This window comes from Macadamia integrifolia, chromosome 9, assembly GCF_013358625.1.
Source record: "Macadamia integrifolia cultivar HAES 741 chromosome 9, SCU_Mint_v3, whole genome shotgun sequence".
Lineage (NCBI taxonomy): Eukaryota > Viridiplantae > Streptophyta > Magnoliopsida > Proteales > Proteaceae > Macadamia > Macadamia integrifolia.
In genome coordinates, this window is record NC_056565.1 from 41,529,279 (window position 1) to 41,554,233 (window position 24,955).

The following is a 24,955-nucleotide window of genomic DNA, read 5'->3' on the forward strand; positions in this document are numbered from 1 at the left end:
GGGGGTGTTGCTGAGATAAGTAGTTTCTAACCCATGAAATACAAAACAAGCAAATCTCCCTTTAATGATCGTAATGTACTAAGTACTAACTGAGAATTCCAATTCTACCATGTACTGCAGCAGCTGATTCAGTCCAACAAATAGAAAGCAATCACATACTTCATGAAAATCTAAAATAAAAAGATTCTAGAACTCACAGCTTTGTGAATGCTCATGTCCGATTCCTGCGCATCATTCCCCGTCGAGTACCAGCCGAGAATGTAGAAATTGGGGAAAACCTTTTTATCTAATTCATCAAACAAGGACAAATACGACACATAAAGACCCATGAAACTCGAAACCCTAAAAGGATTCAATAATAATAATAATATAAACTGACAAAGCCCATAAGGAGAAAACCCATAAACAGGTAGGAGAAGAGTGATTTAAGTTTTCATTAATACGCACATAGTTCTTGTTTCTTCTCGAGGAATGGACGGTCAAGTGAATCGGTTGATGGGTCACAAAGGAGCTCGAAACTATTAAAGATTTCAACCGTTCGTCCTCTCTGAACGCCGATGACGCACCCGAAAACCCTAGGAGGTGGAGATGGATGCGACGGCGATGCGCCTCCATTGGGCTTGGCATCAGCAAAGTGTGTTTGAGACTTTACTCGAGTGTAGTGATCGGAGATGTTGACGATCACCAGAGGATGGAGCTTGAAGGTGAGTCCGCTGCTCGATGAAGATGCCATGGGGGAATTGTTACCCTGTGCTACAACGTCTCCACCAGTTTCGTTCCTTTTAGAGAGAGAACGATAGATTGTAGCAGAGACGATCACTGCGTCTAAAGCAGAGCACAGCGGGCTCTTAATGAGCGTGAGGAGCTCTGTTGGGATGCCCTGCTCTACACGGACTGTTGCAACTCGGTTCGGGCAATTGACTCGGTATGCTGGCGCTAGCCCAACTTTGAACATGAGAAACTGTGAACCTAAACCTTTGCCCCAACAAGTTTCCCCACTGTGCATATTTTTCAAGTACATATAAGAAATAATAATTTTTATCTTTGTTTGGAAAAAAAAATGTATATTATTCTAAAAAAATGTAGCAAATTAATGTGATAAATTATTTGACACCTTAATGAGTGTTAGTCTATTAATAAGAAATTCATTTTAAATGAATGTACACAAAATTAAAGTTTCAAAAATCTCTTTCCCTACTTTTAAAAAAGATTTTGGTTGTTGCGTCTCCAACAAGATTTGAACCTACGACCTCTCCAATGTTGCTTTTAGCAAAGTATTTTTGTGGGAGTACTTTAGTCTCACATTGTAAACGAAAGATAATGAAATTAGATTTAAAAACTGAAATGGGAAATATAAGGGCAGAGTTCCATGAAATTAATGGAAGCTCACTATGGTTTGAGTCAAGCCAAGGCATAGCAAAACACTATATGTGTATATAGTTGCCTTTCGAAATGAAACTCTACTTTTTCTTCAGTTACATATTTTGGAATAATATTTGGTCATCTATTATAAGGTTTTGCAATTCTTGTGATAGAAATGCTGAATTTTCGATTCACATAATTAAACTATTTTTGTACAATGATATGTAATTCTTCGATTTCTCACTATCTATCCTCTATTAAAAATTTGGGAATCTTATTGCTTAGTTTGGCTTTTATAAAAACTTTAACAATTATAAGGGTAGAGTTTTTAAGAAATGAAAGCTCAATATGCTCCATATTTTGTAATAATAGTACGTTGTCCATAATGTATTGCAATTATTGTGATAGAAATGTTGAATTTTTTATTCACAAAATTAAAGTTTTTTTGTACATTGATATTAACTTTTCGATTCCTTGCAGTCTATCCTCTTAATAACTTTGAAAGCCTTATTGCTTACGGAAGCTTTGACAATTCACGGAAGCTTTGACAATCCAATGGGACCACCCTTTCTTTAGGAAGATTGCAGCAAAAAACATGAGAGATATTTTGGAATTAACATGTGGCCTGAGATCTAATTCTAATAAGCATATTTTTCATTGGAACTTCAATTGAAATAATCAAAAGTAAGCCATTTTCAAAATAAAATGAAATAATATATGGTATAAGAAATGTGAGTGAAAAATTCATTGAATCAAATTTGGTCCATGAATCTAAGAAATAGTAAGAAATAATGATCTTTGTCAATTTAAAAATCCAAGTTTTGAATTGATGTCTTCCATTGATTCCTCATAAATATTTTATTTCGATTATAATTTAGTTATTCACAATGTACGATGATCATTGTTAAGCATCGATGGCTAAATGATTAAAGTGTACGACTCATAATTGCTAGCATTCATATGTTGCTATCATGGAAGCCGAGGCTATCAAAGAGGGATTATTTTGGCTACGAATTATGTCGATATTTCGTTACATTTTCAAAATGTCAACCTTTAGTTCGTAACCTCTCTTGACCAGCCTCTACTCTTTAGGGTCATCGTAGATGATGTTTTGTTTTTATTTATCTATTTTATGTCATAAAGTTTTACTTCTTATTTTCCATTCATTTTCTAACTCGAAAGGGTGTATTTGTATTTAAGATACATTCACTGTTATCCACTCCTTGACTACTTGACCAATGTAACGTGGATGCCTTGTGCTCCTTATGCTTTTCTATCCAATAATATCTCTGTTTTACCATTTTTTTTTTCTTATAAATTTTGCTTTTTTCAGGGGATGAGTTTATCTTCTCCGGACCAAGGTTTTAAAACTAGGATCTGGGGCTAGAATCGGTTCCAAGAACCCTAAAATCGGCCATTTGATGTACAAGCTCACCGACACCAGTGAATATACGTGAATCGGCCTTATCAAATCAGTAAGAATCGGGATCGATCGTAGCATGTCACTCTGAACTCTGATGGATGTCTTATTTCTTACACGATGCCTTATCCATTTATCCATCACTCCCGCTAAACCCTGCAATAGAGAAACTCAAAACAGCAGCCATAGCTTAGAGGTTCCATTAATGGCGATCGGAATTCTATCTAAATCCAATTAGACCCAGTTCAGAGAAATGGGTTTTCAAATTCTCAGTTCCGTATCACTGCCGAAGGATTCTGTAACTGTGTTCCTTCCGGCGGTGGACATTTCTTCCACTTTCAGACATCTTTCTAAACCAGTATCTGCTTCTTCGTCTGATCTCTCTTTTTCTTCCTCATTCTCTGCTTTTTCTATCCAAACCCACCTCAAATATTGTAAATTAAGAGAACCCAAGTCGCGGGATTTCCGTATTTTTTCTGTAGCTGTCGATCCTCAAGAGCTTCCCAGAAGCAGCCCTCAGAGGCTTCTTAGAGAGCTTGCAGAGCGTAAAAAGGTCATCTCTCCGAAGAAAAAGGTCCCTCCGAGGAGATTCATTCTCAAACCCCCTTTAGATGACTCCAGATTGGCCGAAAGATTCCTCAATAGCCCTCAGTTGTCACTCAAAGCGTTCCCTCTGTTGAGCTCTTGCTTGCCTACTTCTCGGCTCAACAATGCCGACAAGACGTGGATTGATGAGTACCTGCTTGAAGCCAAGCAAGCTCTGGGTTACCCCCTCGAGCCCTCTGATCGATTTGACGACGACAATCCGGCGAAACAGTTCGATACTTTGTTGTACTTGGCTTTCCAGCACCCTTCGTGCGAGAGAACGAAAGCTAGACATGTCCGGTCGGGCCATTCGAGGTTGTTGTTTCTAGGGCAATACGTGCTTGAGCTGGCATTGGCTGAGTTCTTCTTGCAGAGGTACCCGAGAGAGTCGCCGGGTCCAATGAGAGAGAGAGTGTTTGGTTTGATTGGGAAGCGAAATCTACCCAAGTGGGTTAAAGCTGCCAGGTTGCAGAATTTGATCTTTCCGTTTGATGAGATGGATAAGTTGATTCGGAAGGAGAGAGAGCCTCCCGTGAAGTAAGTATGCTTTTGTTTTTGCAGTAGCTCTTGTTTATAAAAAACAAACCATTCTTCAGCTCTTAATGCAAAAAGTTAATTTTTGAATGCTTTATGTGAAAAGTAAAGTGGCCATTTTGAATACGTTCTTATTGCATGTGAGGAATTAGAACTCTTAATCTTCCCGTCAAGTTTCTGGTATCAGAAAGAGGCGGTGTAGCAAAACTATTGAAATGGAAGTTAAAGAAGAAATTGATATTCATCAAACTTAAAGAGGAAACAGTAAAACTGATCTAAAAAAATAAAGGAATACCAGGAAATTCTCTGTGAGGAACCAGAATCCAGTGGAGAAGAGATGTTGGTTTCGGACTTGTTAATTATCAGCTGTAATGGAAGAAATTGATTCTGAGACTTCAATACTGATACTGGAGACAAGAAGAATAATTTGATAATGAAAGTTGCCACTTGGAAACCACCAACCTCTCTCTCAGGGCTTACAGTCACCTCTATATAGGTAAAGGTCCTTAGGCTAAACTCTGGTTGCAATGCTAAATTTTCTGATTCTGAAAGTAGAAATTTGGTTAGCAGTGTCATGGAGGGAGAGGGTTTTTGATGTGTGAAAGGGGCAGGAGTGGGGTCCTGCCGTCCTGGCAACGATGTAGATGCTTGTAAGAAAATATTGGTTGACATATGTGTGGATAGAGCGTCTTGACTAAATTTTGAGTTTGAGATGTAAGGAATAGAGGGGTGAAAGAAGCAAGTAACAGATGGATTACGGATAGAAGTGTTGGCTAATTCAACATATGCACTAGGCTGTGTTTGAGTTCTGCATTGGAGAGATTAATCTCACTTTTTATAAATATTACAAATGAATTTGTTTCAGTCTTTCAGAGAAATCAACCAAGCTGCTGATTTTTTGTCCAAGCTTGGTCAAGGTGTAAATGAATTACCAATGGGACCTGCGGAGCTCCCTGGTGACCTGATTAGGGTGTTATCAGAGATGCCAGGGGTGCTGACTTTGCCTAGTTGTAAGTCTTGTCCTCTTGTATAGCTTATACTGTCTTTTAATTCATATTTTTCCATTCCCTAAAGGGGTTTCAGTGATTATCTGCAGGCTCTGATGTTCATATAAAACAATCCAAAATTACTTAATTGATTGAAAGGATTGATTGGTGCAACTGTAGGAATGGGAGCACTACGAGTCCACCTAGTAATAAGGAAATCCATAGATGGTAACATACACTGTTGCTTAGCCGAAAACTCAATTGTCTTGCAGGCATAATGGGCCAGATTAGACTTCTATTTATAGGCTTTGGAGTACTTCTGCTCCTACTCACTTTAGGACATCCAATTTCTTTTAGAAATTTATGGAACAAATCAAGAAACTGAATAAGGCTTAGGAAAGACAAATATCTTGCACCAACCGGTCTAAAACAACTCTAGTGAATTGTATTAGAATTAGGATTGCTTTCAACAACAACAACAACAACAACAAAAAAAAACATGATTTCTGAACCCACCTGGACTGAGCAGAAGTTAAAATTAAGGAAATGATAGACGAAAGTGGTGCCCTCCGTTTATTGGGCCTAGTGCCTCCTTCAACTCTCCCTGGTTTTAGAACTTATTTCTTCTCTATCATTAGGGATTGATGGTCTCCGTGGCTGACCTGATATTTCTTGTATGCTGTTGCTGAGCATCTCACCCAGCCTTCTGATTCTTTTCTACGGAGTGTATTTGCAATGCATAGTCTTTTTCTTATTAAAAAATCGTTTAATCCATGTGTGGTGTGGTATCGAGTGCGATATTTCCACTAAACAAGAAATGATCGATATCAACTATAGTGAGTCAGAAACATACTAGTTGTCAAGTACATTTCGTATCTCAGCTGTCTTCAGCATTCACTCTTATGGAAGGAATTGGATATGCTTAGTATTGTATATTTCAGACACAGATAAAATAGATAATCAATGTCTGCTACATTTAAGATGTCGTTTATTCCAAATCAGACTCTCATTCAGTGCTCCATTGGCCACCTCTGGATGGAGCGTAATCTAAGAAGATGGACCTCCAAATCTAGGTCCTTTGACATGATTTGGAATGCCATCTTCTTTGATGTCAGTTCCAAGGCTTGCTCACTCCCCTCTGGCATCCCCGCGACTCCCCTAGGAACCGGCTGTTGACAATCACGATCACCACATCTCTGAATTTAAGGTCATGTCATCAATTAATTATTAATAAGATATTTTTGTAGTTCATAGCTAAAACTTTGTCATAAAAAATGTAGATTGGGTTCAGTAATTCATCTAATTTGTAGCCAGTTCTTGTCTTAGTCTTGAACCAGGCTGCTGAGAAGATTATTGAAGCTTCTATTAACCTCTCTTCTTTCTGGTATTTAGTGTGAAGGTGAAAAGCTACCATAATGACATTTTTGTCTTTATTGATAACAACAACAACGGTGACTATCCCAACTTAATGGGGTCGGCTACATGGATCCATGCAAAACAAAGTAGGGAACACAGAGGCCTAAACAAAAAAGGGGGGAATGATGAAGAGATGAAGAGATGAGGAATGAAAAAAAAATAATAAATAAATAAATAAATAAAAAATGAAATGAAAACTGAAGAATGGAAAAATGGAAAGAGGCACAGCCCATGGACTTCATGGTCCATATTTGATAATCTTCCTTAAATAACTCATGAACTTCATTAAGTCATCCCTTGTGTAGAGCACCGGAGGTAATGAGAATGGTTAACTCTACACCACTTTTATGGTCAATCAATTCTCTTTCCCTGATGAGACCAGAAAGTGCCCCAATGACATCCCAAAGTGAGGTGCTTCCTAAAACCTGAAGGCCCTGGGTTCCCTAGTGAACAACCATCAACATTCAACTACCCTTCTGCAGGAGACTATAAGAAAACTACCCTTCTATCTGCCGTCTTCCTCATGAAAATGAAAGGAGTCCAATCCACTAAAAAGCTGATTTAAAAGGTCCATTGCTAATGCACAATAGCAACCTTACCCTTGATTTTCTCAATAACTAAAGAATAACAATCTTGAATCAGCCCAGCATTCCTTTCCTCCCAGATGCACCAAAGAGAAGCAAACAGCACTCCTTTTCATAAGAACTTCCCTCTTTGCAATAAAGCGCCATTTGCTAAAAGTAAGCACCTTGAAATCTTTGGGAACTACCAAAGGCTTTTGAAACACTTAAAATAAATGGTGCCAAACTTGTTTGCAAAATAGCAGCAAATAAATATATGCTCAACAGATTCACCCTCCCAACATATGAGGGGACACAAAGCTCTCATGTCCTCTCTTATGGTGCAAATCAGATATCTAAACTTCCTTATGGTTGATTTCCCATCCCATGCATTGCAGTTTAATGGAGTTTTGGATTCCTAAATTGCCTTCTAGGGCATCATCTACATAGACAAAGTCACATAAGGCAATAGTGAATACTTGGATAAAAATTTACGAACTAGTGTTTAAAACTGACTTATCCTATTTCTGTAACTCTTCCCCTCTTTTGGAGGATGCTTTTCCTTTGGCTTTATGAATCGTTGCTTAAATATGAAAGTAATAGTCACCCCTTTCAGTACCTTTATCTATGAGTGCATTAGGTTTTTGTATGTATAGTTTTTAAAGTTAATATCTAAACCTTGTGAACTAGGTTTACTTGATCTTGTTTTGTTAAGCATTGAAGGCCTTACTTTTCACACTGCTTGTGGTGAATACAGGTCTGTCTTCTGGGCTTTGTTTGGGGCAATATATCTCTGTTTTGGCATGCCAGAAGTATATCGTGTTCTTTTTGAGGTACTTGGAATGGATCCTGAAGATGAGAGCTGCCAGCCAAAATTAAGGAGACAACTTGAAGACATTGATTATGTTTCTGTGGAATTTGAAAACAGAAAGCTCAGTTGGCAAGATGTTGCTTCCTATAAGGCAAGTACCATGGGTTTGCTTTGTCATAATTCATTTTTTAATGTTCCATGGAACTTAGAATATTTCAATCTTTTTATCCATGGGCCATGTTCTAGAATGCTGTCAGACTTGAGTCTCCTTATCACCATATTGTTTCAATGCAGCATTAACCAGATGCTTAAGCTTAAAATGCCAGCTGAATTGGATTTTTACTATTAAAGTGGGAAATTTTTAGTCTAGGAAAATGGGCGTGTAGGAACCTCTTACGCACCCACTTTAAATATTGCCACGTGAACAGATGATGTGGCTATTGAAAGCTCATGATCTGGGTTAGCCACGTGCCAAATTTCAAAGCCTAATGCAATCAAATACTCTTCCATCTATTGGCATTCATAGCCATGTATGTTCCTACATGCCTACGGTACTCCGACTAATATTGTGCATTCTCCCAAAGGCCCTTGATTTTCAAAGCTCCATGCCACATGGAAAACTCTGTTGGGCTGAAACTTGACATGTGAGTAGAGGGCTAGGAGTCTACCTGTCAACATAATTTGTGCCCCATTTGATCTACCACATGGCAGTTAGTATGTAAAGTGTGCGTGTATCCCCCCCCTTCTTTGGTTAACTGTAGAAATAAGATTAGTTTTTTTTTTTTTTTTTTTGGTGGGGGGAGGGGGTGGGATTATAAGCGGAGATGATAAAATTTTCCATGAGCTAAAGGTTGAGGTTGAACAGTGCTAATACCCTTATCCGCCTGAAGTTCTTGGAATACAGTGGCTGGTAGCCCTGTTATAGGAAATGGTTAGAAATTTGGGACTTATATACTAACATTTCATTCCCTTGCAGCCTCCAGAAGATGCACTTTTTGCACACCCAAGGCTTTTCAGGGCATGTGTTCCACCAGGCATGCATCGGTTCCGAGGGAATATTTGGGATTTTGATAGCAGGCCCAAAGTTATGCAAGCCCTGGGATATCCTTTGCAAATGACTGACAGGATTCCGGAAATAACCGAGGCCAGGAACATTGAACTTGGACTTGGGCTTCAGGTATCCTTCTAAGCTCTTGATTCTTATCACTGATTTTTAGAATGTAAGTTACAGATTTACTTTTCGGTGGATGGCTAATCTTGTGAGAAGAAAGGAAGATATAATCATAGTTGTCAAGGTGTCCTGGTGGCTTTGCCTGAACTGGGCGCCTTGTTTTTGGACTCTCCAACGTCTTGGGTCGCCTAGATTCCGTGACAACTATGAATCCTAAATCATATGATTTATCTTCTCTTTGCAAACCATATTTTATCTCCTTAGTATCGGTCAACTTCACCTCTTTGACCTCAATTATTTAGATATTTTATTTCTGATTTTATCCTTACGGTAATTATTGAAATCTGGTAGTTGTTCTTTTAAAATCTGGCCACTAGATATAAGACCCGATTTGGTCCATATCTATCCATCAGATCATGATCTCTTCTTCCCCTTCCATTAGTGGGTTCATTACCTGCAGGCCAATATATTTGTCCTGCATCACTGATCTTGAAGGTTCAAGGGTGTTATAGGGAGCTTCCAATTTCCCAGTGAAGTCCCCTCACCCTTCTTCTTCCCTTCTCCTCTTCACATTCCTCTTATTTTTTTTTTCCAGATTTACCCTCTTCTTCTTTTCCTCTCTCTCGCTCTCTCCGTTCTATGGGAGTGGTCTTAGTCTGTAGTGCAGCATCTATTTTTCAAATCCCTCTTCCTCTCCTTCGACTCTGTGTGTGTGTGTGTGTGTGTGTGTGTGTGTTCTATGGCTGTAGTCTTTAGTCTCTGGAGTTAGTCTCTATCCTCCCCTTTTCCCCCTCCCACCCACCCCCCCCCACCCCCCCCCCCCCCCAAAAAAAAAAAAACCTGAATATGACCATGTCGTTCTAGTGGCCCATCCTCTGTTTAGAAGCCATTGGAAACTTTGTTTTGGGTCTTGTGCTACAAGTAGGCCAATTTTAAATCATTTTTGTGAATTGTTTGATATGCACATGAGTTCAGTGTTTCAAACTTTCAACATATTTCAGACTTCTATGCAAAACATTTCCATCTCACATCCACATGGCACACCTTGCCTTGCGAGTTGCACCTCAGTCCTCAGGCACCAGGTCTCTGCACCTCGAGCCCTTAACAACTCTATTATATATACACTTTCCTGTTATACGACTGCCAATTGCCCCCTTTTAGCAAAACAATTCTACGCTGATGAGAAAATATTAGGTTCTTTGTTATGTAATGGTATCACAGTTCCAGTGTTTTGTGCCAATATTCATTGGGTTGTGGTTGCTGTCACATTTCGGTTGTGATATTTCATTGTCATCCCATTTTTACCTGCCATTCATTTTTCAAACCTTGAAAAACATGTTCTTCAGTGAAAATTGCCAGAAGGAGCCATGAAACCTGGACCTGGAACCCTGAACAGTGAGACGTAAACCATAACCATTAACCTTGAACTGTGAAATCTAAACCTGAAACCATTAAACCCATTGAGAATCTAGTTGCCAAAGATAGCTCCTACCCTAAAGCTCCTGAAGCCAGAAAGTTGCAGAAAAATTGCCCTAATATGGAGAGTTGTTGAATTGCTGGATTTTGAGAGAGGGATAGAGGTCAAAGATGAATGAGAGTCCAATATTACCATATTTCCTTTGTATTAAAATTGCAATGAACTTCTTCTCAAGCGTAAATGTTGTCTGGTGATGCAATGGCATGTCACAAGCTGTCTGTAACATCCAGAGTAAGCTTATGTTAGGATAATTATATGAATGATATTACTCTTGATATGAAAGTATATTTTGTCCAAGTATGAGGTGCTTATTGATATTTTGTCCACCCCCCCCCCCTTTTTCCCTTTTTTAATTATTTTTTGTCCCTAGCTCCTATAGTGATTCAACCTCTATTTTATGGTGTTCTGAATAAAAAGATAAATGGAAGGAATATGATCATCATAAAAGAAATTCGCATTGTGCTTTTGGTCAACATTATTGGTCTTCCTCTATCTCACAAGAGGAAAAAAGAGAAGATAGACATCTATTGTTGATAGATGCGTTGCTTTTTCTTTGATGTTTGAATCATATTAAGATTTCATATTCATGGAGAATCTTAGAATCTAAAGGAATTCATCCTTAAATGTTTTGTTTTATGAAATGCAGCTGTGTTTCTTGCACCCATCAAAATACAAGTACGGACATCCTCGGTTTTGCTTTGAGCGACTGGAGTATGTCGGCCAAAAGATCCAAGTAATTATTTATCTCATCATTTTGCACTTATCTGGTGATTATGAAGTAGGTTACATGTTGCAATATGCTATGAAGCAAAATCTGAGAACAGGATTGCTAATTAAGTGTTTTTGAGTAAACCTTTTTATAGTTTGCTTGGGTTCTTTTGTTATTTTACTATTGAAAAATCATAGATCATAATAATATGTGAACTGTTCATGGTCACCTTTCCTTTAGAGCAGGTTAACTTTTAGTAGTTTATGTGCCTAAGTTCTGTCCACTGTGTGCTCTCTAGGGCTTTGCATTAGGCTTTATGCATCCATTGAGCTGACAGCTGTCCCTGCACCTTAATCCTGAACATTCAGTCGGTGAATCCTCATTTACAATCTTCTTGAACCCAGAACTTGGGTTTGGTTTGTTAAGAATTTAGGCGTATCTGTTTCCAAGTAAAAACCATGAAAGGGGAAAGTCTTCATTTAAACTCAGTACAAAATAAGTAGAAATTTTCTTTGGAAGTTTCCCTTACTTGGTTTTTACCTGGGAACAAATGGAGCCTAAATAATAAATACTGCAGATTATGGTCTTTATAAAATAAATACTTTATTTAAATGAACTATTGACTAGGAATTCCAGTTTCTCAATTTGGATTTCCTTGCAAGTAAATATATTTCCAGAAATCCTCCATTGACCCTATGGGCTGACCATTTTTAATTCAATACTACACAACCACCATCACTCCTAGCTGCACTTTATGATTTGAATGGTGTTGATCCCATACTTAAATGGTTCAGTGTTCAGTATTGTTTTCATGCTCAGGAAATTTGCATATGAAACTGGTTTCTTTTTTTTGGCCTCCTTAAATTTTTGGATAAAAAAACTGATTCCATTGTTTTTTTTTTCTTTTTTTTTTTTGGGGGGGGGGGTTTGTGAATTATAAAAAAGAACAGTACAGCAAGAAAATCATGAAAGGACCAAACAAAAAATCTGAAATGACAAACAAACGATGCAACCAATGACATAGAACTAGCTATGGTGGGATTGGGTAGTCTTCATTATATGGTTCGTCTCTCCTTGCTCCGGCCTTTGCAAGTTCATCAGCTATGGGGTTGCAGTCTTTAGAGACCTGTAGAATGAGGTGTTTATGGTTGCTAGCATCACCCTTGCCCATATTATGAGGTTTGAAAGTTTCCAAGGACCCCTCATCTCAGCCTGCATCCATCTAGTGACAACCTTGAAATTTCCTTCTGCAACTAGTGGGTCAGCCAGCCATAAAGCCTTTACCAAATCCGATCCCATTAAGAGGGCTCTCTAGAATGTATTGCCAATGTAGACTGCATAAAACTTGGCTTTACCGTTCGAGATAATTCCTCCTATTCCATCAGGGTTAGTGTTACAGAGAGAACTGCCATGAATGTTTAGTTTGAAGTTTCCATCAATCGGGTAATTCCAATCCTTCACAATAGAGAATCTGGTAGGTCTTGAATATATAACATTTTTTAAATTTAAAATTTTCATAGACCTTTAAACTGATTGATTTATTTATTAATTGCACAACTGTGAGGGCACATGTCCTGTCTGATTTGGCTTTCTCAAGTAACCACCAGAAAATTGAAGGAACTGAATTGAATCAGAAAAATAAAGGAAAAAGATAAAAAATGAAAACAGAAAAAAAGAAGCAAAATATCCATTCAATTTAGTACTATAATCTTCTTGATCTGCTTTGGTATTTAATTTTACTTTTCCTGCAGGATCTTGTGATGGCTGAGAAGTTGCTCATGAAACATCTTGATGCTCCTGGAAGATGGTTACAGGAAAGGCACCGACGTCTTCTGCTCAACAAGTGCTGTGGAAAGTACTTGAGGGAGAAGTATCTCCACAACGTCATCATCTATGGTGAGCAAGTCCAGGATTCATATGAACACAACAGAAGACTCAGGAACCCAGCCACAACTGCAGTTCAACAAGCCATCCATGGGCTCTCGTACACTGTATATGGGAAGCCAGATGTGAGGCGCCTTATGTTTGAGGTGTTTGATTTTGAGCAGATTCAACCTAAAGCAGTATGAAGCTTGTGACAATTGGAATCTGGCAGTGATACTGTTAAGGGTGAGCAATTCCTCCCTCCCCCCTCTCCCAATCCACCAGCCTTGCATTATGGATCCAATTTCTACTTAGATCTATTAGAATGTTGTAGATTTTGCTTCTGATATATTGCTGATATAATGTACATATGGGAACCAAGTGTTGGATTTGTTTGTCCAATTTAAGTTAAAGATGAATTACTTAGTTAAGGGCAATCCAGGTATCCAAAATGGTAATGCTGCTTCCCCCTTTTTTTCCCCAATATATAGCAAAGGCCTAAATCTGTTAACTTTATTTGAATTAGTCCCATTACCTATGGTAGAATATGAACAATGTGACTTAATAACTTGAGCATTTCCTTCTGGGAAGCCGTTTAAATGTTTTAGATTGCATGAGAAGAAAAGCTGCCCTTGTAATCCAAAGCTTCCATTCCTTGAGGCTTGAGTTGCATATCGTAATTCGTAATCACACGGTTGTTGCTTATACTTATGTATGACCATCAGGGCATAAGCTTCCCTTTCTGCAGTTTCTCCAATGTTTATTTTTTCACTTCAATTCATTATACATCAACAGATCTTTGTTGTTTCAAAGTGTATAGTAGTGTGCTACTGACAAGCATTCATATTCATAGGTGCCTACGTTTCACTGCTATCAAGCTTTGCTTTGTAGTTGCTGAACCCACGCCTGGGTTGTGATGGGCAGTGAATGAATTTTGAATATTAACCATCATCCTTCCCATTTTATTGAGGATTCAAAAATTCAACTTCCATTTATTAGTAGGAACAAACTTCTGTTGGATATTAAGCACAAAGTAGAACATTATTCAACAAAATATCCTTTAGATTGAGTGGAAATGGTAGTTTCATGTCCAGAAATAGGAATAGCTGTTGCTTCTTCTTCAGAGTTTATCATTCACGTTGTAGGACTTGGTGGAGCAATGTTACCTGAGTCACTCACTAGTCATAAGAGCAGTAATGCTTATTTTACTGACATCCATGGCATCCCTTTGGTTGTAGGACATCATCTGACTGGTGGGGATGATCAATGGGAGTACCAATAGTCCAGCACTTCAAGGCTTCCCAAATCACTAAACATGAAACAGCAGAAGCAAGAAAAAGAATAGCTGAGCTAGAAAGTTTCAAGTTTAGTATGTCTTGTAATGATCGAGATGCATTATTGTTTGTAGCTATGACACCAGCACTTGGTTGTAACATCAAATAATGGTTGTGAAGGAACGGTTACCTGGCAGTGATATAACCATGTAATAATTGGAAAAATTGCTACTTCATTGCATCATCAATATAAGCTTCCTTTTGATGGCTCAAATATTTTACGTCATGGCAGAATGATGTGGTAATAATTTCCACCGTTGGATAGACAGTGGACGATCTGGATGTGCCACTTAACAAATTTCGCACTCAGGTTCACCATTATACTTGCTTATGAATTGGTATGTATCCCCATGTATGTCTACTATCATGCCTACGGTACTAATGTGCACTTTCTGATGGTATTGGGTTTTCCAAGTTTTATTTTATCACTTTGCAAACTTCATCTGAGTTAAGACTTAATATTGAGCTAAAACTTAACATGTAAGAAGAGGACTTGAAGTTTACCTCTCCACAAAATTTAAACTCTATAAGACAAGTCATATTATTGATTTTTGTGCTAACGGCCAGATACACTTTACCCCTTAATATTATACTGTAATTAATTCTAGGGAACGCATCACCTCTCCATGTGACAGAATAAGGTGGCACACAAAGAAAACCTCCCCATATGAATCAATCGGGACAATGAAGGAGGAATTCCTTCACTGCCAGCCATCATTATGCTTAGATTGTGTCAAGGAGGGGAAAGGGCATTTCAAACTTTCAACATATTAGAAGATATTGAAGTAATGATGATCTTAGATTTGTTGGTGAACGAAACAACCCTTCACCACAGCCCACAGGTGAACTTTCTCCATCTAAATAGTCATTTGTGAAGTTGGGATTTTCCCCTAACATTCAAAAGATTTTTTCTTTCAAAGAATTACATCACTCACATGCAAATCACACATGCCTAAATATTAGATTAAGGAATGAAACTCAGGAGGGTCATTGCCCCATATTCGGCTCTCTCCAATTAATTGGGTGCCTGTAGTCATCCGACGATTGGGAGGACCCGAACATGCATCCCGATACATGGGCACATATCCTCAGTTCCTCCCAGCCCTTGGATCACTAATTGGATGCCCAATTAATGAGAGATGATCTTTTTCCCATTGTCCCCCTTTCCCTACCCTCCAATCCACAATTGTTTAGATTGATCATGTGTCAAGTTTTAGAGCCAAACTAATCAGATACCTCCTACGCATGACATTTTCCTTGAATCTTCAACTATCAATTTATTTTCAATCACATTTCAAAAGTTTCATTTCCTTAAATAGCTACTTCCATCTAGGGTAAAACTTGACATTGAGTAGGAAACCTTGGGAACTACTTGTCCTCAATATTTGGTCGCAAACCAACCTGTATATTTATATTAATTATCAACAATCTTGCCACTTGAACAACCCTAGACGGGTTTGCACGTTCAGGATCTTGTTACTATCTGAATAAATGTATATGAATTGATTTTCTACTATACAGTTACATCTCTACTCATGAATGGAGATAGCAATTTTACCAAAAGAAAATAACCCTGTTTGTTTTGCTGTAAAGTTTCCCCTGTAAATGATATTTCACCCTTTTTTTGCATTCTGCATTAAAACAAACAATGGAAAATCCTATTTCACAGGAAAATTTTGCTTTTCCACTTTTTTATATGTATACAAACAGAGCATTATAACATTCATTAGCCAAAATAAATAAATAAATAAATAAAATGAAAATACTCAAATCAATCAGATTGATGTAAAGTGCTGGCTATAGTTATAGCCTAATAATAATTGCAACATACTATCTTTCGTCAAAGCAAGAGAAAGAAGAAATCAAGGGATTGAATTTCGTTTTTATATCAAGATGGACCTTTGTACAGGTCTGAATAGCCTTATTTTAATCTATATACTGGGCTGAGCAAGAAATGGTTTGAAAGTCATTAGCAGACCAATCCCCTCGATCACATTTAGTATGAAGAAAACCATATGATCACCTGCATCACAATAAGCTTAGAGCACTAGAAAGCAAAGTATGCAGAGGATCTATAATTAAACACTAGTGAACATCAAGTTTAGCATATCTTGGTTGATTTCCCTGGCTCATTGTTTAAATAGCATCTATGATGACACGTTAACTCCTTTGTGCCTAACTAACAATGGACTTATAAGACGGGGCATGCCACACCAATAGCTGTCTTGATAAAGGTATCATTCATATGGGACCCACATATTTAGAATAGAAGAAAAAAATAAGACAAAAACCCACATAAGAGAGAAATTACACTTGGGCAGTGTGGCGATTTTTTTCCTGTGTGTATTTGTTACATATTTAATGTCTTCATCTAGCAGATATAGGGTCTAACTAAGAATGCGACATTTGTCAGTGAAGATAGAAAAGACTTGGCCTTTCTGCACATTGCTTCTGGGCATACACTTCCAGCACCTCAGAAACACGGGTGCACACATATATGATGGAAAACTTTTCTTATGTTCTACCACCCAATGGGAAGCAAGATGTCATGTTTAAGATTTCTATTTTAATATGGCTGCATACCTGGTAGGAAGGAAGCGTCTTGACGGTTTTGAGCCCAAGAAAAACTGAAATATGCAAGTCATGAATTATTAAGAGATAAGCTAACAAAAGATTGAATTGCATGCTCGATTGATAAAACCCAAATTGAGCTGGTACCATAACATAAAGGTTTTCTACCCAAAAAAACAAAACAAAACAAAACAAAAACACAAGTATCAGAACTACATTAGGGTCATTACATACTTTTTATTATTATTCTTATTTTTTTTATAATTGAAGACAAGATAATATTTAGTCAGATATAGTATGAAGTATCAGAGTAATTAAAAAAAAAAAAAGAACACTGACTCTGCTTTTCTCCAAATTTAAACAAAAACTTGAAAGGTATCCAAACCACTCCTCAAAAAACAGTATAAATGGATATATTCATAATTCCAAACTTCAAATTTCAAACACAATTTTTTTTTGAAATATCACATTTGGTTGATCCAAAAGATACCATATCTATCAAACAATCTCAATTGGCCATAGAAATCCAGGTCGACACTCAAATAACGCAGCCTATCCAATTAGTCTAATAACACTTTTGTAATAGCTTTGTCCCTGGGATGATCACATTCTGTATGTTGTATTTCCACTTTTGACATGTTCAATGTCAAGCACCTAGTTCCCTATTATACATCCTTGGATGATTTGGACCAGAAATCCAACGTGAGTTCTCTCCAACCTGGAGGGACTGATGTGAAACAAGTAGCTTAATTGTTTTACCAGGAAATAGAGCAGCAGGGGTGATAGAGAAGAAGGAAGAATATGGCAATATTGGTCAAATTGATAGCAATTTTTCAACTGGTTCGAGTTGTTGACGGTTTAGGAAACTATTCGGAGAAGATTCAAAGTTGGAGAGAGATGCGATTGGCTATCAGTTTCACCAGTCTTAGTTTCAGTTTTAATAATTTTTTTATTAAGTTGCCACGGTGATTAGGTGACCCAAGGCATTAGAGGGGCACCTAGGCAACAAGGCTCCCACCTAGGCATTGCCGAGGTGCCCTAGGCGTGCAATATATGAATATATGTAACATAACAAGACAATTTTATATCATTATGCTTATGTTATAAAGTAAAGGACGAACGTATTAGAGATGATTTGGGAGTTGCCCCCGATCAATGATAAGCTCCGAGAAAGTCTTTTAAGGTGGAATAGTCATGTTCAAAGGAAGCCTAGGGACGCCCCTAGTAAGGAGTGATATTATTCCGATTGAAGGAACTAAAAGAGGTAGGGGCTGGCCTAAAATAACCATAGGAGAAGTTGTGAGGAATGACATGCATAGTTTGGGTCTTGTACCAAGGACAGAGCCTATTAGAGAGTAAGGATACATATAATTGACACCATTTAGCTGAGATCCCATAACTTGCTGGCTGTGCCTTTTTCCTCCTACTTTCGTCTTTCATTTGTCATTTGTCATTTTTCATCTCATTTCCTATCCCTCTTTTCTCATCTCTTCATTCCCCTTTTCTGTTTAGACCTCAGTTTTCTTTACTTTTTGTATGGATCCATGTAGCCGATCCCAACCCCATTAAGTTGGGATAAGGCTAAGTTTGTTGTTGTTGTTTGTTGTTGTATGTTTATATGCAACCAGCCATATCAATGCAATATGATGTAATTATACTAGTAATGACCTGAACAATATAGGCATATTTATCAAAAAAGAAATGACTTAGCCTTGGACCCAAGATAGAGCTTGGCCGCCTAGGCAATGCCTTGAGAACCATGTTTGTAACAGAGCTGAACATTCAGTGCAGAACAGAAAAAAGAAAGAAAGAAAAGAGAAAAGAGAGAAAAAAAGAAGTTATGACCAGAGGAAAAACTCCCCATCAATCAATATTAGCTCCAACATGAGCAGCTGAAAAGCTTTGTTCCTTCACAAATGACAATGAAAACATAAATGAATCAGAAGGAAATTCAATAGGGCACTTACACTGCACCTCCTACAGCTGGACCAACTGCTTTAAAAAGAGACATTGCAGTCAGAGAGATTCCATTTGCAGCACCTCTTTGGTGTTGAGGCTGTTGTTAATGTAATAATTCAAAAAATCATTCAGCACCCACTAATTTTACTGTTCTAAATGTTCCAGAGGAGAATTTCAAGACAAAAAAAAAAAAAAAAAATAAATAAAATAAAATAAAAATCAAGACATACAAAAGTAAAGGGGAAATTACCACTGCATTATTTTGCAGGAGGAACAATCCTGTCGTAATGGACACCTAATTACATTTTAAAAGAATCATTTATAAGAGAAACATTAAATAACAAAAGAAAAGTAAATTGCATATTCCATAATGAATTGAATTTCTCAAAGACATTTATGTTGTCTTTCCAGAATCCAGTAACAATCATGCCATACTTTGTAGAATCCAGTAATAAATGAATTGGGAGGAACCTCCATCAAAGGAATATGGATGAGCCACTTAGAAGACTTTTTTTTTTCTCTTTGTTTCATTTCTTTTTTCCTTTTCCTTCCTCTCCCAGTCCCCCCCCCCCCCCCAAATTTTTACAAAGTAGTAGTGTAGGTAATTTTGTACTTACAGAAAAAACATTCTTCAACACAGACGCACATGTTATCAAAAGAGCAAGGGTGGACCCAGATAGCATGGCTATGAAGGGGTAACTTGACAGCAACGGTATGGACAAAATCTTCAAGGGAAGCACCAACCAAACATTTGTCAACAAATAGCACTTTAAACTTTGAAATAGTTCATTAAGAAATATTAAAACAAAAATCAAAGTTTGGCGTAGAAGACATACCGCGAAAATGCGAGACACGATTATGGGACCAACAACATTTGAAACCCTTGGATATACGAACATTTGAAATATTAAAAGCCCAAAGCCTGATAGTTGCATTAGTAATCAGATAATGCGTGAACCCATACACACAAGCATGTACATAAGATATGGAAGGGCTCCTCTGCAGAAAGGGGTTTACTTTTTTCTGAAATATGTACTAGTTTTAAATTCCTTTTAATCATCCACAACCAACTTTAATCACTTGTATTCCAAAAGTAACCACCAAATACAGAGAGTAGGAGAGAAGATAGAGCATGTGAATCTGCACTCAGATGTCACTGTTTTCAGTTATCTGCTTCTGCAGATATTGCTTGCTGGCAGACCCATGACAAAAATTGTCTGAATACTGGAAAGGGAACAAGAACCTTACTATCACATGTATATTTCTGGAACACAAACGTCTCATATATCAGTTAATATGTACCTTCATGGGCACAAAGCTGTAAATAAAAATTCAATACCCTGAAAACAATAGGACAATGGACCACAAATTCCATCTTTCAGGTTGAATTTTCCTACAATTAGGTAGAGGAGCCTAAGGGTTCAGGCGGTGGGAAAGGATTACAGCTGATTGGAGTCTGAGAAATAGAGGAAATAAGAAAAAAAATATTGCGGACACATATATGTGAAAAACTCAACCTCAATTAGGCCTCATACCAACTAAATGGGTCTGTTACAGGGATCCTGGTCTCTATTCAACTCTACTTAGAGCTCAACTTCTTGTCAACCCTAATCCATGCATGTCTTTTCTGACCACTTAACTCAAAGTCATTTAGGCCTCTCCTTTGCTCTTTTAGCTCTTGTAACCTGAATGTTAAACTCTTCCTCCGTGGTGCATCTAGAGATCTTTGTTGGGCATCACCATGCCACACCTCAAAAGAATTTCTCTCAACATGCCATGTATCAAATCTCCTTATAAACACGGTTTATGATCTTGATCTCTGCCCCAGGTTTCGCTGGGCCAAAATACCGAGATCTGGCAATATCACACTAGTATTTTTTCCCCAGTCATCTCAGTGGTTGGTCTCGGTGGCTATATGGGATTTTTAGACCTTGAAACTTGTCATTTACCCTATTTTAGGCCTTCTAAATACAGTGGAAACCTCATCTTTCAAAAATCAAACTCAAAATGGTACTTTAACTTCGAACCCTATGTAGGTAGTCTTCGGACCTTTCAGCCTATTCCACAATAAAAACAAACAACTATTGACCATGTCTCTATGAAAAATTTGAGAAGTTTTTACCTAAAACTGTTCTTGAGAAGAAAAGGATCTCCAAAGGTTGATGAAGTGATAATCTTCAAATTGTTGAAGTTGTTAATCTACACTGTAGAGGAGAGATTTGGCAAGAAAAACCACCAATAGCAGAGCGAGATAGATGAGAGATGTGAAGTTATGTCGAGTTGATGGTCAAAATTACGTATACACCCACGTGACTTGGTCTCAAGTCGAGTCGAGATTGAGATATTCACCGAGATCTCAACCGAGATATTGTATATTTTGTATATCGCCTTTGCTCTCGTCTCACCAAGCCAAAAAAATGACTTAATAGTGAGATCTTGCCGAGATCTTTGAACCATGCTTCTAAATTCCTAAATTACCTCTAATGTATTCATTCATTTATTTTATTTTTTCTAGTTTTATCACTCATCAATCATCAATCGTAACATCCTTGACTCAGATACACTTCAGTTACCGTGTCCCATAAAATCACAAGGAATTTACAACTGATGATTGATGAGTGATAAACTCCATCCATCCTTGCAAATATCAAAGGTCTCAAGTCCCTAAGCAGCAGATCTGCTGGGGTGTTGAAGTGGCTGATCTGTTAATCTTATAAGCAGTTCTTCAGGGGGAATTCTCACACCTGACTGGAAGATTTGGAGGAATGTAATCAGTGCAATGTTCTCAGTATAGGCATATTATGCTGTTGATCCTGAAATTATACACTTCAGTTACCGTGTCCCATAAAATCATATAAAGACTGTTTATCGTTATCTTAGAGGATAGAAGACCAAAACTTTTGAAGCATGAGTGTCCCTTTCTTTCTTTCCAGAAGAAAATTGAAAGGTATCTAATTTACTTATCAACATACCTGAGACTGCAAGAACTTCACCAACACCCTTAGTAGAATAGCTCAATCCTCCAAACTTTCTTGGACTGACAGCCCATAAGGAGAAAATCTGCAGAAGAAAATTTGTTTCTAAATCATGAGCAACTTAATAGCTAAAGATTTCAATGAAAAGGCTACGTCATTATAAAAGCATAAGTGCATAATATACCTGAAAAACAAATCCTACCACTTTCTTAGGGATGACTTTATAGAGTAGGTGATACTTATCTCTTATTTTACAAGCAAATACATTACAGTATATTTATTATTAAGTTGTAGAAATTCTATAAACGAAAACATGGTGATTTCTGGGCTGACAATGGTACATCCGTACACTTTAACAACAGATAATAAACTGAAGGTTGAAATTAGTTAAGGTGCTTGGTGAGATCACCAAAATCTGTGGAAAATGATGTAAAATGAAGAAATCTTGGGATCACATGCAAAACATAAATATTTTCCTATGAAACTTCAAGAAGTGGTAATTTAAGCATAAATAAGCCTCTAGGAGCAATTAGATGAGAAAAAAGAGCTCCAAAATGGTTTTCTGATTAAACAACCTTTGACAGCCTTCCAAAGTTTATCAACAATATTAAAAATAAGGGATGAATAATTCGGAGTTGGGAGGAATCTGCACGCCACACCTATGGGTGTCCTGAAAAAGGTATCATCCACATGGGACCCGCATATTCAAAGCAGGAGAAAAAAATAATAAAATAATCCATGTGAGACGGAAATTGCACTCTGGCAGTGTGGGGAAGTTTTTTCCTAATTAATATAGTATATAGTATCAATATTATAAAAACAAGATACATGTTATATTCTATTAGCCTGATATAACATGAGTTAGAAATTACTTATAAAAAATCTTCTTGTTAATTTATAACAATATTAAAATGTTGTCTTAATTGATCATATATATGAGGGGAAATAAAGATTCGATCCCCATGTATTGTCCCAGCATTTTTTCATTAACAGCCACCACTGGTGGACTCCCCAAAAGAAAGTGAAATGCAAATACATTTTACTATTAGGTCATGGCAGTCATGCTTGAGATGCTCCAGCATTTTGGAAGCATGTTAGCTAGAAGGTGTGTGGGAAATGCAAAATTCAAAGCATGGGATTTTAGTTTCTCTTGGGTAAAGCATCTTTTGCTTCAGTTGTTTAGGTGTTTCTTTTACTTAAGCTATAAGGTAGAGACATAATATACACAATCCTTTATCAGTCTCCATAATCAGTTCCACTATTATGAGAAATGGAACTGAAGGATTAGTTTCGTTTTCCCTGTTTTCTCATTTTAATCCTTGATTCTATTGGTTTGCAAAAGACTTTGGCATCCCATTCAGTCCAGCCATATTTGTCTAGATATTGAAAACAATGCCACATTACTAAGCCAATAAACACCTTACTGTATTGCTATTGATCATTAAGGTATGAAACTAAATTATCCAATGTAATACGTTTTATACTTACAAAATCGAATCATCCCAAAAGGCCAAAAGTCAAACTATGAATATTACCTCAGTATAGGCCATATCATGAAGTGAGAAAATGCCATATGCAATAAGAGATGACATTAGTGGCCAATTCTTTAAGAGGCTCTTTTTAGAAGGTGGTTCTTGTTTAATTTCTTCAGATTTCTCTTTTGCATCAGACACATTCAATGGACTTTCCATATCATGATCATCAACTGTGCAATGCCCTTCTGTATAATCCTCATTATGTATATGCAATGTCTCCTGTGGAACACCAAATTCATAAAACAACAAATTACAGGAAATATTCTGCTTGAATGTTTAGAGAATAATTTAAAATGCTCCATTCCCAAGTCAGTATGGCAGTAATTCATCTAGAATTAAAAAAAAAAAAAAGAGGTATATAGTCAAAGGAAAGAAAAGATTATTTCATATAACGCATATTCCAAAGGTTCCATAAGCAACATGAAAGAAATAGAAACAATTTTTTTACACCAAAATACCACTACTAAATAAAATAAAAATGGAATAATAGAGCAAAGAGAAATCGCTTGAAGTCTTCGTCCTCAAAATGTAATAATTTGGTAATCCAGAATAGAACTTCTATTACTTTTATCCCCGTATACCAAAGTTTAAAGTCATCAAACTCCTTTGCTTTTTTACCCTTTCATCTAGTCTCTTGAATACAGACTATGTTAATCCTTCCTCTCCTCATAACCCGTTAGATATCTTATGTTCCAAGATGCTAATCTAATCCTACACTTTTGGATTAGCTTCTTTACCTGTCTCTTATGGGGATACCCTAGCTAATCCTTGATCACTTTATCTTCTTGATAATATCACATTTTTTAAGAAAAATTAGCTTTATTAAGACTACAACAAAAAATAGGAGCTAATTTTTTATTTGTATTTTTTTGTGAATAAAGAATTCATAACCAAAGAAGAAGAAAGTAACAACCCCCAAAAAAGGGGAGAAAAGGGAAAAGCAAAATATACTAGAGGAATCTCACCCTCAAGAGGAGGGGAGAAACCGAAAGAAGGAGAGGGGACACCCTAGGAGACAACAATATACTTGTTCCTTGGGGAGTCATTAAAAGGATAAGACATTGAAGATAACTTGGCTTTAACATCAAAGTAGATGGAATCCCAAATCTTCCGAAGAGGTCGAGAGTTGATGGCTCATTTCCTGAGGTTTTGCTCCGTCCAAGTCTGGTTGATAGCGGCATTGAAGGCAAGCTTCCCACAACATCACAAATCGAAGAATTGGAAAAAGTCATATCCACCCAAATCCATTCCCTTTGAAAAGGAAGAATTTTGTGACTTCTTGGTCAACATTTTTCAAGGACCACTTTCCAAATGGAGAGGGGGCAAACAAAAAATAGGTGGTCAACATCTTCCACAACATTCAGCAGAGACGACACAATGGCGAGACCAGATTCTGACGATGGATGAGGAAGGACTGCATTGGGACTTGGGAGGTAGTTGGAGAGAGCGCTAGACCATGAACTGTGGAGAGGGATGTGGAATTTGAACCAAACCAGATGCACCAAAGAAAAAGGAACCTCTGGGCCTGATGAGCTCTTAAGCTACCTTGAACTGAAAACACCAAAAGAGACCAGAGACCAGAGAACAATATTGCCGCTGCCTAGGTGCTTCTGAAAATAGAAGGCAAGACATTCCAAACACTACAAAGCATAGGAGAGGAGGAGGCCGGGGGGGGGGGGGGGGGGGG

General features: G+C 37.5%; 3 protein-coding genes across 7 annotated transcripts in view; 1 reads left to right on the forward strand and 2 right to left on the reverse strand.

Moving 5' to 3' along the window:
* Positions 1-155: 155 nt before the first annotated feature.
* LOC122088789 (COP9 signalosome complex subunit 6a-like) lies at positions 156-974 on the reverse strand. The gene is made up of 2 exons (XM_042658118.1): positions 448-974; positions 156-286 (listed from the first exon to the last, which is right to left on the reverse strand). The coding sequence occupies exons 1-2, from the start codon at positions 953-955 to the stop codon at positions 171-173; spliced, it is 624 nt and encodes a 207-aa protein (XP_042514052.1). The 5' UTR covers positions 956-974; the 3' UTR covers positions 156-170.
* Positions 975-2,716: 1,742 nt separating this feature from the next.
* LOC122088791 (ribonuclease III domain-containing protein RNC1, chloroplastic) lies at positions 2,717-14,442 on the forward strand. Its single transcript, XM_042658119.1, has 6 exons — positions 2,717-3,904; positions 7,621-7,825; positions 8,651-8,851; positions 10,969-11,055; positions 12,783-13,140; positions 14,133-14,442. Exons 1-5 carry the CDS (start codon positions 3,036-3,038, stop codon positions 13,098-13,100), a joined length of 1,680 nt encoding a protein of 559 aa, XP_042514053.1. The 5' UTR covers positions 2,717-3,035; the 3' UTR covers positions 13,101-13,140; positions 14,133-14,442.
* Positions 14,443-15,980: 1,538 nt separating this feature from the next.
* LOC122088929 (protein ZINC INDUCED FACILITATOR-LIKE 1-like) overlaps positions 15,981-24,955 on the reverse strand; it is a 21,381-nt gene continuing 12,406 nt past the window's right edge. For all 5 annotated transcript variants that reach the window (XM_042658311.1, XM_042658309.1, XM_042658310.1 and 2 more), the window contains 8 exons: positions 23,269-23,487; positions 21,731-21,818; positions 19,595-19,680; positions 19,376-19,483; positions 19,009-19,053; positions 18,767-18,855; positions 16,812-16,855; positions 15,981-16,251 (listed from right to left, as the gene is read on the reverse strand). In XM_042658311.1, the coding sequence (XP_042514245.1) occupies positions 16,160-16,251; positions 16,812-16,855; positions 18,767-18,855; positions 19,009-19,053; positions 19,376-19,483; positions 19,595-19,680; positions 21,731-21,818; positions 23,269-23,487 (771 nt within the window). In that variant the 3' untranslated portion in view covers positions 15,981-16,159. The remainder of the gene's footprint in view (positions 16,252-16,811; positions 16,856-18,766; positions 18,856-19,008; positions 19,054-19,375; positions 19,484-19,594; positions 19,681-21,730; positions 21,819-23,268; positions 23,488-24,955) is intronic.

What these genes read in the sequence shown, in the direction of transcription:
- LOC122088789 (XM_042658118.1), bottom strand. Translation starts at nt 955, where the DNA reads ATGTTCAAAGTTGGGCTAGCGCCAGCATACCGAGTCAATTGCCCGAAC. An exon ending in CGAGAAGAAACAAGAACTAT is followed by an intron (nt 287 to 447) that starts GTGCGTATTAAT and finishes TTGATGAATTAG; the next exon opens with ATAAAAAGGTTTTCCCCAAT.
- LOC122088791 (XM_042658119.1), top strand. Translation starts at nt 3,036, where the DNA reads ATGGGTTTTCAAATTCTCAGTTCCGTATCACTGCCGAAGGATTCTGTA. An exon ending in AAGATGTTGCTTCCTATAAG is followed by an intron (nt 7,826 to 8,650) that starts GCAAGTACCATG and finishes ATTCCCTTGCAG; the next exon opens with CCTCCAGAAGATGCACTTTT. An exon ending in AACTTGGACTTGGGCTTCAG is followed by an intron (nt 8,852 to 10,968) that starts GTATCCTTCTAA and finishes TATGAAATGCAG; the next exon opens with CTGTGTTTCTTGCACCCATC.